Source organism: Equus asinus, chromosome 5 (genome assembly GCF_041296235.1).
Source record: "Equus asinus isolate D_3611 breed Donkey chromosome 5, EquAss-T2T_v2, whole genome shotgun sequence".
NCBI classification, from domain to species: Eukaryota; Metazoa; Chordata; class Mammalia; order Perissodactyla; family Equidae; genus Equus; species Equus asinus.
The window spans coordinates 69,526,760-69,539,441 of record NC_091794.1 but is presented as its reverse complement, the minus strand read 5'-3'; the positions used below and the strand labels follow the sequence as shown (position 1 = coordinate 69,539,441).

The window sequence follows — 12,682 nt, the reverse complement described above, 5'->3', positions numbered from 1 at the left end:
CTCCACTTCTCTTGAGGGCATCACAACCACACCGTCCCCTTCACATGACTCACAGGGACCTCACGTGCAACCAAACCCATTTCTCTGGCCTTCCTGTGTCCTCCATGTCCTTCCATGTTTATTTCCCATATAGACTAAAGAGTCACCATTTACCACTCCCAGGCAAGAAATCACAGGGCCATTTTATAAAACGCTCTTACCCTACATTTAATCATAAAGACTGGCCTATTTTACCTTGTAAATGTCATCCTACCACTATCCACATTTAAGACTTGTCACCTCTTCTCTGGACCGCTGTCACAGCTCTTCCTAGTGCTCCCTGCCTCCAGTCTCGCCCCTTCCATTCATCTTCTCCGCTGCAGCCAGAGGAAGTGTCCTAGGTACCTCCCGGCTTAGAAACCTCCTGCTTTCCCATGGTCTACACACAATGTTGAAGTTCCGCAGGGGACCCTTCTTTACCTCTTCCTCTCTTTTATTCTTTACTCTAGCCTCGCCAGGCACTAATAGCTCCCAAGACAGGCCACGCAGCTTGTGCTTTCCCTCATCTTCCCTCCAGGCTGAGTGCCCTGCCCCTCACTCATCTAGGGAAGGACTACTCATTTCTCAATTCCCAGCTCAAATGTCACTTTCTGTGGAGCATTTCCTAATCTTATTACCTCAAACAAATTTAATCGGTTTAACCACTACTTTCTTCCCTAAACTTGCCCCCCAAGGCACTGTTCATAAGCCTCTGTTTTGACACTTATAATAACTGTTTGTTATTCTTTGTTAAACCATGAGCCTCTCAAGAGCAGGGATAATAGCTAATTTATCTTTGCATCCTCAAAACTAACGCCTCGTACAACACTGCTTCCTGGGAGTCAAGTCCACCTCATCCCACACGGATGTGGGACTCGACAGATGCAGAAGATACAGCCTCCCCTCCCCACCTCCCTTCCGCTGGGGGGTCCCCACCACCAGAGGGAAGGAGCCGCGCTTCTCTAATTTTCAAACAATCAAAAGGCACAAAATCAACTAAAATATTACAAAGACTGAAACATCATGCCTTATGGTAACCCTCACAAGGCCTGATGTTACCTCACAGGACTAAGCAAGGCTAGGGAGGGCAAATTAACTGAGATAACCATCTTCATTTTCTGCAATTCATTTAACATGATATTGAAACTCTAACCTTAAACCTCCTGCTCTGAGGAAGTTCTCACAGAAGGATTTCGCACAGTTTCTTGCCATGTCATCGTCAGCTGTTGGCATGAGTTTGGAGCTTAGAACCTTGGAAAGAGACACGCACAATTAATCATCCCAACAGTTCCAGCAAAAATTACTCCTTAACCAAGTAAAATAATCAGACAACTCGAGCCAGAATCTCTTTAAATGCTGCATGTTGTTTTTTCCCTCAAGAAGTATTAAGGAGGCTGATGTTTCATGATTAAAATAATCACATTTTCCAAGTTGTATGTACTTAGCAAGAAAAACCTTCCTGTTCTGAAGAAAGCTGGAGCGTTCTTCCCCCACGAAACCAGCTAACACAAAGGTCTCAGGTCTCAGGCTTAGGGACCACAGGTACGTTACGTGTATGCCAGAGATGTGCTTAAAAAAATCTATCAACTAAAGTTTCATGAAACAGCCCATTTATTAAAAATGCTAGATGACCTCCCTAATGATTCCACCTCCTATTTACTGAGCATCTAGAATGTTCTAAGCATAAGATGAGGTGCCTGATATGCATTCTCTCAATCTCACTGGTGTGGCAAATGTATTTTACTTTATAGGTAAAGACTGAGACCTGAAAGGTTTCGTGACCTCCTGTCCAAGGTCATATTGTTAGAACTCAAATCCAGATGTGTCTCTCTCTAACGTCTATGCCCCCTACCTGCGTGTTTTGGTATGGCAAAGAATTACTCCACACAGACCATCAGGCTAGAGAATGAGACTACATATCTAGTTCGTGTTCCGGTTTACCACCCGCTGGCTGAGAGCGCAGGCAGGGCATTTTCCCTTTTGCCTCAGTTTTCTCATGAGGGTAATCAGGATAATAATTACCTTTACCAGAGGATTGCTTAGATTAAATAAGATAACACAGCTTAAGGTGCTCAGTACAAGCACTGGCACAAAACCGGCGCTCACAAAACAATTGTTATGATTTAAAATTTTTAAAGAAGACTGATTACCTCAGTTTCCGCAAGGTTTTAAACTAGATGTAATTCAAGATTCTCTTCTATTATAAAAAATCTGCTTCTATGAACCTACGGGTTTCATGAGCTTCGATTTTTAACGTGGGTTCTTTTAAAGATGGCTTCCTCCCAAGCTGCTCTTTGGGATGCACGCCCGGCAGCCAGAGCACAGGAGCACAGCCTGGGAGACCCGGGGCTCTGCAGTCCCAATCCTGTCCCAGGGGCCACGGCCGCCTGCCCTGACTTGACGGCTAAGTCTTCTGGCTGTAAGATGATGTAGTCCAGGTAGCTGGTGACAAGCTAGGCTCGTTGAACCATTCTGTTTTTCTAGAGGCTCTCAAATGCGGGTGTTAAGATTTTACACCCTAACTTTTTTGAGATAATCATTCAAAAAGTGACAAATCTGGCAGCAGTTGTAACGTTCAAAATTTATAACCTTAAATTGGCCAAAATTTTCTAAGCAATTTTCTGTTTTGGAATATTGCACGTATTTTTAAATGTCCACATTAAATAAGGACATACTTTATTTAAAAAATATTTGCTAAATATTTTCTCTTTTTGAATCCAACACATCTTTTGACAAAAATGATTACTTTAAGGCAAATATTTAATCTCATCACAGCTTGAACACACAAGCAACAAGAACATAAAAATGAATGGATATTATTATATACTCCAAATTACATTGTCAGAGGAAATAAAACTTGGAAAAAATGCCCAAGCAGGTCCCTCTTAGCAATTATGACCTTCATTGTGACTCAAAATCTCCTCCAGATAAACGATAATTGGTAATTCAGGCTGCTTAGGCATTCATGTGGATTCTTTAATAACTGCCTGGATATAACATCTCAGGTCAAAGCCAAATCACTCAGGGCTTTACTTTCCCCAGCCCTAAAGAGGCCCGGGGTCTGGCCCCCCGCTCTGAGAGGGGCCGTCCCCACCTGGTCCCCCTCCTGCATGGCTTGCTATGCTTTGCTTTCCAGACTCCATCTAGCCAGCCTCCTCTCTGTCTCATTCCTAAGATCTTGGAGCAAATATCTTCTTTTCAATTCTGACCCTTTAACTACCCTTTAACTACTGACTTGTAGACAGTAAACAATTAGTAAATGTTTACTGAACTAAATCTACTAGTTTAAAGCTACTTTTAGGGGGAGAAAGTAAAAATATTCTTTTGCTCAAATTCTTTTTTTACCTTAAAATAATGTTAACATGTCTCTTGACAAATTCCTCGTAAAGCTTCATTAATGTCAACGAATTATAGTAGCTTTTAAAAAAATCAAGATGCATTTAATAACAAGGAGGCTCAGGATTAGTAATTGATATTATACAGACTTGCAAAACTTCCAGAGGAAGGTAATAACATATTTTAATACATAAGGCTTCCTAATTATTTATTTAGATCCTATTTTGCAAGTATAATAATGTACATAGGAATAAACTGAAAAAAAATCGAGCATTTAAAAAGGCAAAACATGTTTTAATTTATATTCTCTTTTTTACTTTTTTTAAAACTATTTGTTAACGGATCAACCAGATAATAAGAGAAACCTGTTTACTTATCTCTGACATCTGAAAGCATGATTCTGCAACCAAACGAAACAACAATAAGCCAGGCTTCTTACTTCTAAGTTGTAGAGCACTCTGAAGGTGGACATCCCCGGAGCGAAAGATCGAAACAGACTTTCTAGGATTGAACTGGCACTGGGCTGGTGCTGCTGCTTTGAAGACAGGGACGGAGATTTTGAAGACTGAGAACTTGTTTCAGACAGCAATGTTTTCTAAGTTTAGGAGAATGAAATATAGCACATATGTCTTAAAAGCACAAATTAAAGAGACATGGATATGTGTATGTATTCTAGTATTCTTCTCCTTTATAATAGAAGCCACAGCACTGAAATTTTGTAAAAAATTAACCTCATAAAACCACATCACTGTAATTATTAACAAAACATCAAACTCCAGTGCACAAACTCTAAGTGGTCAACAGCACCCCAATCCTGCATGGATGTCATAGAGAAGGAATTCACACAATGTGAGCCAGGTCATTTCAATTTGCTCCTGTGTTTGTAAAACCTGTACTTCTAAACACTGGTAATCAAGTCATGAGATTGTGGAAGTGGGAGCTTTGTGAATTTCTTTTAACTAGGACTAGTGTTATATTTTATAATTACATTAGTTCTCTCTCTCAAATTAATATATAAGCCATATAGGACAAGATGATGAGCTGATCTAAACTTCAACCACTGACAGAGAAAATTCCTAACTTAGTTCTAACAACTTTCTTCCAAATTAATTTATTCTAAGAACATAAACAACATCATAGACAAAACACAATTTTAGTAGATATAAAACTCTTAAGAAACAATATTCTAAAAATTAAACAACATGAACTTTAAGTATCAACTGTGAGAAAATTCAAAGATAATCCATCTATTTAATCAACTCAAACACACCACAGCCACACTCCGAGAGGCTCGAGCAGAGGACAGCATCTCCAGGGAGTGAGAACTGGGGTGTGACTGGGGGCGACGTTTCACCTCTCTGGACTCAGTTTCCTAACAGAATATGAAGAGGGTAGAAGCAGGTGATATTAAAGGGTCTTCTAGTTTTAAAATTTGATGCCATTTTTGACCCTATCTGGATGCTTCTTTAAAAGCCAACGTGAAGTTCGGATTTCCACTCATGGGAAAAGTACTTTTCAAAAAAAGAGAAAGAGTCATGGGAAAGATGCTATCAAGTGGCCTCGCTGTGATTTCACAGGGTACTTCCACTGCCTCATGCTGTAACACTCCCGGGCCAGTGACATAAGCGTCCACGAAGCTCATACCTTCCTTCCTAAAGAGTCCAGCTGGTCGAGGGCTTCCTGAATGGCGGGGTCAGTGGGGATCAAGAGCAGCAGCTTTCGTACTCGTAGAGTTATCCTGAAATTTTTCAAATTAAATTTTTTTTCACATAAGCCACAGTTTCAATAACAGAGTCATTTAGTATGGGAGGTAAAGAAAAATACATTTCAAGTGAAAAATTTCTTGGTTCTGGACCTTAATAACTCCCCCTCTTTCAAGCTTGCTAACTCGTGTATTTACCTCGGCTCCTCCAGATTGGCCAGCTGGTAAAGCATGTCAAATACGTTACACACAAGGGCCATCACAACGCCAGGGAGGGACTTCTCCTGAGGAAAACAGCAAGACATAAACACAGATTTACAAAAGGAGTTTCTCCTTTTCCAATCAAACGTATCGACAATAAAAATACTGGTTCTGAAAGACTGGCCATCACAAAGCTGGAGGGGATCCCGGTGCTCACCTGCACGGAAGAACACCACACAGGAACCCAGAGTGAGGGGCACTACCTCCCAGGGTGCCTGTTACCTGGCTCTCCTGCGCGCCTGCTGGGGAAGTGGCTAAGGCACTCAAAGGCAGGCAGGCGGAGAGAGGCAAAAAGGGCAGGTGTAATTAACGGAATAGAGTAGGCGCCACTGAAAGCTGATCACAGCTTGTCAGCAGCAAACAACGTAATGAGGGATCCAAAAGGAAAATTATAGTATACATATGCATATACACATACACAACACAGAGAAGAGATTTGAATGTGATCAAGGTGCTGTTTTCTGGTTATAAGGAATAAAAAACTAGATATCACTATAAAATGTATTTATATACAGGAATTTTTTTTGGGAGGGGGAGATTAGCCCTGAGCTAATATCTGCCACCAAACCTCCCTCTTTTTGCTGAGGAAGACTGGTCCTGAGCTAACATCTCTGCCCACCTTCCTCTATTTTATATGTGGGATGCCTGCCACAGCACAGCTTGACAAGTGGTGTGTAGGTCCACACCCGGGATCCAAACTGGTGAACCCCAGGCTGCTGAAGCGGAACGTGCAAACTTAACTGCTGAGCCACCAGGCTGGCCCCTATATACAGGAATATTTTTAATAAATTCAGAACAAGTATGAAATAGTATAAAAACGTTAAACTTGAATATGCTGTGTACATTGTTTCTGTCATTAACTGTCATAATAGCACTCTGAGTGGGATTTCTTTCTTAAATTACTGCTATATCTAAGTATAGTTACTTAAAAAACCCCCACTGTACTAATACTAAGCTTGAGAGTTCCTTGATACCTACAGCAAAATTATGCTAAGTTAAAAAGACACAGTCTCACAAAGAACTCACACATGGAATTAAATTAAAGGAATACATATAATAATTATGAATTAAAAATCCCTACACGTCATTTAAATACCTTTACGTGAGGTCTGGCATTATCTTTCTATCTAGACTGTAAAAGCCTGAAGAGCAGAACATCTTATTCCGTTTTGTTCCCCTGGTACCAAGCTCAGTTCCTGACACGGAGACGGGAGGAAAGTAAACAGGCAGACTGACTGACTCATGAAATCATTCAATAGACACTGAACGAGTACCTATTATGTTCTAGGCACTGTTTTAAGTGCTGGGGGTACAGCGGGCAAAACAGACAAAGATCTGTTCCCATGGAGCTTATACTTTACTGGGGAGAGAGACATGAAACAAGATAAAGCATATAGTATGTTAAAGAACCATAGAGAAGGGAAAGGAAGTCAGAAGTGCAGGGGCAGGAAGGAACGGGCCTGAGAGTTAGACAGAATTGCCCAAGAAGGCTCACTGGGAAGGCAACATTTGAGTAAAAGCCAAAGAAGGTGACAGAGGAGCACCTGGATGTTGGGAAAGAACATTCTAGGCACAGGGAAGAGCAAGCACACAGGCCCTGCTGTGTCCGAGGACCAACGCGGAGGCCAGCTCAGCTGGAGTGGTGTGAGGGAGGGAGGCCACGGCAGGCGATCTGCAGAGGGAGCATCCAGAGGGGCTCAGCAGGCAGGCCCATGGGTCCCAGTGAAAACAGTGGCTCCCATGCTGAGGAGGGGCAGCCACCGGAGCACCTGAGGTGAGGAGTGGCACAATTTGACTTCTGTGTTAGCTCACAGGCTGCTTGGTGCTACAGAGAGAAGAGACCGAACTGGTACAAGGGCAGAAGTCGTGACACCAGTTAGGGCACTACTGAAACACTCCAGGCAGGGGAGGGTGGTTGCCTGGACTGGTGTGGAAGCTGTGGAAGAGAGAAAAATAGCTAGATTCTCGATGTATCCTAAAGGTAGAGCCAAGGATTTGCTGATGGCTATATACGAGTATGAGAGAAAGAAAGTACCCAAGGATTCTGGCATGAGCAACTGGAACAATGGAGATGCCATCGTCTGAGATAGGGCAAGACTGTGGGATGAAGAGGTTTGGGGTAGGGGTGAGGTGGTGAGAAAGGAGATCTCAGGAGTTCAGTTTTGGATATATTATGATTGGGGTGCCTATTCCACAGCCAGGAGGAGATGTTAAGTATTTGGATCCAGATATCTGGACTTCAAGCTAAAGATAAAAATGGGGGAGTCATCAATGTACATATAATATCTAAAGCTTTGATACTGAGATTCCTAAGGGATTGAGTGCAGACAGAAGAGAGGGCAGAGGACTGTCACTAGGGAACTCCTCTGTACAGAGACCAGGGAGATCAAGAGGAACGGCAGAGCACAGCAAACAGGAGGAGCCAGAGAGGCGGGGGAAGCCAGGCGAGTCCCGGACACCAAGTGAAGAAAGTATTTCAAGGGGAAGCAATCACATGTATCAAGTCCTCTAAAATGTCAAGATAAGGACTGAGGAGTGAGGTGACAGATCACCTAGAAAAAGCCTGACTCTTTTCAAGAGGGCTCAAGGAAGGATGGCAAAGAGAGTTGAGACAACTTTTCTTTCAAGGAGCTTTGCTGCTTTGGGAGGGAGAGAATGGGCAGCAGCCGAGACTGGAACTCGGGTGAAGTAACGGTTTTTTAAGATAGTAGGAGTAACAGCACATGTGAGTACTAATGGGAATGACCCAGTAGAGGGAAAGTCAACGAACTAGTGAAGAGAGACGTGTGAGAGGAGCAGCAAGCAGCGGCCAGGCAGAACGACTGGGACTCAGAGGATCCTGTGTTCAGAAGATCGGTAAAACAGGCATCTTCTCCTAACTGAAGCCCAGCACTTCTCAGTGATATAGTTTTCAAGAGCCAGGGTTTGTCTGAGTGGAAAAGACATAAGCATCTAAATCTATATGGGCTGAAGGCAAAAAGACAAAGATTATTCAATTCTTGTTTTTTAAATAGAAATGTATCATTCAATACCTGCTCCATGGCATATGATGAACTGAAAACCCCACTGCTGCTGCTGCTGGAGCTGGTGGAGGAGTCTGCTGAGCTCCCAGACGGAGTCCCACTGCCGGAAGTCTTCACTGTGAGGACCTGTTCATCAGAAAAGCCCAGCTGGTGGAGCAGCTTTTGATCCTTATTCACCGTCAGCTGCAAAAAGCGGTTTCTTAATTATTGAGAGAGAAAGGAAGGAGAAGGCATTAAGATCAGGCTGAAGTGCCACAAACCGTTTATCTAAACCTACCAGACTATCATTTGTAAATATCTGTATGTTATCCACAGGAGAGCACAACTGCTTGGCTATCTTCCATCGGACACTCCCTATGGTTTCATTACTGTGAGCCTGTAAAAGAAAACATGGTTGGGAGTACTTCATTTAACTTATTCATTTAAACAACTGATAGTGAGTTTCTCCTATATATCCGACGCTGTTCTAGAAGCTGGGAACACAGCAGAGAACCCAAAGACAAGGGGCCACGCCCTGTGAGACTTTCCTTCAGCTGTAAGCAAATGTTCTAGTCTGTACGCCAATCTTCCCATCACACACGGAATAAAATCTCGAGTCCTTCCACAGCAGTGCCTGCCACTCCCCTCCTTGCTCATATGCTCTAGTCACATTGGCCGCCTTGATGTCACTGAACAAGCCAAGCAAACTCCCACCTCAGGGCCTTTGTATCTGCTGCTCCCTCTGCTTAGAATGTTCTTCCCCCAGAAATGGCTTACTCTGTCACTTCATTCAAGTCTTTGTTCAAATGTCACCACCTCAGAGAGACCTTCCCTGTCCATCTTTATCTAAAATGATATTTCAGGTATACATCACTTTCTACCAAGTTATCCTGCTTTATTCTTATTTTTTATGATATTCATCACCCCTGATATTACAACAATATTTACTTATGTGTCTGCTTATACCCCATGAGTTTCCTTCATTTTAGGTCTTCATTCTAAATTCGTTTACAGCTTTCAGAGTAGTCATCCATGCAGCTATCTCAATCAACAGTGTTCTTATGAAAACAGCACGACCATGGGAAAACGGCTGCAGAGCTTACTATGAACCTACCTCTACAGTGAAGGTGTCTTTGGTAGACTCATATGTAACATTAAGAGTTAACAGATGTCCATGAAATGAGGCACCATGAGGTAGAATAGTTCGTGGAACAGAGTAAAAATCCTTGAAAAAGATATGTCAAACAAGTCAGATGCACAGCACTGCTATTAAACATCTCAAAAGTACACACTTCACACACTGAGTCTAGTAACAGGTGGATAAAGTTGCTCTAAAAAGAAGAGAGGCTTACCTCTATAGTGATCACATAGCGTTCTGCCAGAAGCAGCAATCTCTCAATTATTACAAGCTTAGTGGATCTATGGATTACAAAAATTTTTTTGAACATATTTGAAATGAATTGCTGACGTGAGCTCAATTCCAGCCTGTTTCACCAAAACCACAATCACAGTTGGCACTCACTGATCAAAGACTGAAATTTGCAAAGACTTAACTCCCCTTCCACCCAAGGGGGAGGTGGTTCCCCCAGCTCACAGCTGTGGTGCAGACGGAACAGGCAGGAGAAGCCTGCCCTTCCCACGCTGCCTTGCCTGGCCTCTTTTTTCCTCTTATTCTTTTTTTAAACACTTGTTCCATAAATAGAGGACCTGGGTCTCCAGGCCTATTTGTCCATCAATCCACCAAGAATGAACAATCAATGAGTCTGACTCTCATAATCTGACAACTAAAATATGCCACATAATTCTGTTAACACATGGGATCTGACAAAGTTCTGGACTGCCTGAGAATTGCGAGACAAGAACACAGCAGGAAGCGCAGCACAGGTAAGCGGCGCTGTTTGTTTTAACTAGCCTAAGAATGAGGAGAAGGGAAGGACAAACAACTGTTCCTCTGGTTTAAGTGAACATTATGTATAGTTAAAACATACAATGTAAGAATTTGTTATCCCAAGAGTTTTCAGAGCACATAAGACATCCCCACAAGTCAGGAGACACGTCTCTGGAAGAGGGAGCACAGAGCAATGGAGGGCCAGCTCGAGCAGCCTCTGTAAACGAGAGGGGAGGTCTCTTCTGGTCAAAGACTGATGGACTCTTCCTTAACATTTGCAATCATCGGATTCCAACATTCAGCAGCTTATACAGTCCCAGCTCCATACTTTATTAAAGAGAACGCTACAGGCGTTAACACTGAGAGACGAAAATCCAAGTGTGCTTCATTTAAACAGCTGCTATTCCAGGAAGGCTAGGGATTTCAAATAGTCTATTTCTACAACTGAAAACAGGTACCACCATTTCCTAACAATTAGTCTGGTGTGCTGATTAGTACTATTGGAAGTTTCATTCTAAGTGTTGGTCAAACATATTTTAACAGTTTCATTAAATACATTAAATTCTTTCAGTCCGTCGAGAGGAACTACAATTGGAAATTCAGAGGAAAAATCTTTAGGAAATATCTAAGTGCCATAATAAGTGAGTTGCTGAGTGAACTCAGTAGTGAATTTAATCAAAGAGCATGGAAAACACTGTACAGATGAGAGAAGAACTCCTCCCCCATCAGTTGGAACAATTATGGTCACTGAAAGTTCTTTCAAAACCAGTGAAATGAGATGTGCTGGTTCAAATGCAACTTTGAAATTATACACTCTTACTAACTGTTTAGAGTTTATAATAACATAACTCTGTTTAGAGTTTATAACATTTAAAAACTGTCATGTAGTTTTGCTCTGTAGTCAGTCAAATATGAGATGATTCAGAATAAAAAGCACTTAATACAAAGAAAAAACCAAAAAGCACACTTATCTAAAGAAGTAGCAGTTTGGAAATCCCAATCCAATAGTTCATAAATGCACTTCTATTCTGCTTTGTTAGACAATGAAAAATTAAGGACCTGGGTCATAGAGATGGACTACATCTTACAAACATGTGATTAGGAGGCCTTAATACATATTCTTAACAAAAGTCTACTGGGAATATAAAAGTTGTGTTAGTATTCTTATCACGAGCCAAATTTATAACCACTTTCCGCCATTTAAAAAAGAGGTCAAGAGGCCAGGCCCACGGCCGAGTGGTTAGGTTTGTGTGCTCCGCTTCGGTGGCCTAGGGTTTCAGCGGTTCAGATACTGGCTGTGGACCTACACACGGCTCATAAGGCCACGCTGAGGGGGCGTCTCACATGCCACAGCTAGAGGGATCCACAAGTAGAATATACAACCAGGTACTGGGGGGCTTTGCGGAGAAGAAGAATAAGAAAAATGGCAACAGATGTTAGCTCAGGTGCCACACTTTAAAAAAAAAAAAAAACTGTCTAAAAAAAAAGAGGTCAAGAGGGTTGAGTTTTATTGGCTTCTTTCCTATTAATAAAGTATTACTACACAGTACTCAACTCATTTAAAGAAGAAGATAAAGAAGAAGAATGTGAGTAAGAATATTGCCTTGACTCCTCTTCTAAAGGAAGGCTTTAAAAAGAAAAGGAATAGCCCCAACCCTACATAAAGGTAAGCACATATTCACAGAAAGCGACTCCAGGAGTAGAGAAGGGCCGCGCAAGCCCGACCACCAGAGGGCAGCAGAGGGAGGCTGCCGGGAGCACTGGCGAAGTTCTGGCCGCAGCTCACTCCGGGCTGCTCACCAGGAACGAAAGGCTCACACAACCCCACAAGTGTTTCAGTTACTGCAAGCTGATGTTCCTAAACACTCATCTATTTTCTTCACTGTATCAAAGAACTACAGCAAACACTGAACTCAGATTCCACTGACCATACCTGGAAACACCAAACACAGCCATGTGATTAAGAGACGTCAGTTCAAAGTTTCAACACAAATATTTGGGGATAAAGTTCTCACTAAAAATTATTTTGAAAAATAATTTGAGGTAAATATTTTAACTGACTATGATTATATTATAATGCACAATTTTAATTAATCATCATCTTCCACATCATTTTGCTTATGCTGTTAATGCCCTGGATTTGACTATTCAAGGAGAAAAGCTATAAGATGTCTAAGTAAATATTTCAGACTTGAAAAAATGACTCAATGCAATGAATATATCTTTATTACATTGTAAAGAACAGGTTACTCAAGTGACACCAAGTGAAAGTAAAAAGCTTCAAATAAAAAAAAAATAGAACTTGTCTATTAGTAGAAGGGGGGGCAGAGCAACACGGGTGGTTGCGACAATGACCTACAGATCCCCAAAACAGGTACAGATTTGGGGATATATGATAGGAAATAGAATTTCTCAGGATAGGACTATTTGCAAAAGTTGTGATACAAAATGAGGAGACCAAGAATTGAGAGATCG

The 12,682-nt window shown here is 41.9% G+C and overlaps 1 protein-coding gene across 4 annotated transcripts in view; it reads right to left on the bottom strand.

The window, feature by feature from the left end:
- Window positions 1-12,682, bottom strand: part of USP24 (ubiquitin specific peptidase 24) — a 139,237-nt gene that overhangs the window by 58,839 nt on the left and 67,716 nt on the right. For 3 of the 4 annotated variants that reach the window (XM_070509829.1, XM_044770871.2, XM_044770872.2), the window contains exons 25-32: window positions 9,672-9,738; window positions 9,434-9,544; window positions 8,618-8,716; window positions 8,350-8,523; window positions 5,255-5,340; window positions 4,999-5,092; window positions 3,794-3,949; window positions 1,172-1,269 (exon numbers count right to left, since the gene is read on the bottom strand). In XM_070509829.1, the coding sequence (XP_070365930.1) occupies window positions 1,172-1,269; window positions 3,794-3,949; window positions 4,999-5,092; window positions 5,255-5,340; window positions 8,350-8,523; window positions 8,618-8,716; window positions 9,434-9,544; window positions 9,672-9,738 (885 nt within the window). The remainder of the gene's footprint in view (window positions 1-1,171; window positions 1,270-3,793; window positions 3,950-4,998; window positions 5,093-5,254; window positions 5,341-8,349; window positions 8,524-8,617; window positions 8,717-9,433; window positions 9,545-9,671; window positions 9,739-12,682) is intronic. The other variant, XM_044770873.2, reaches the window with a different exon arrangement.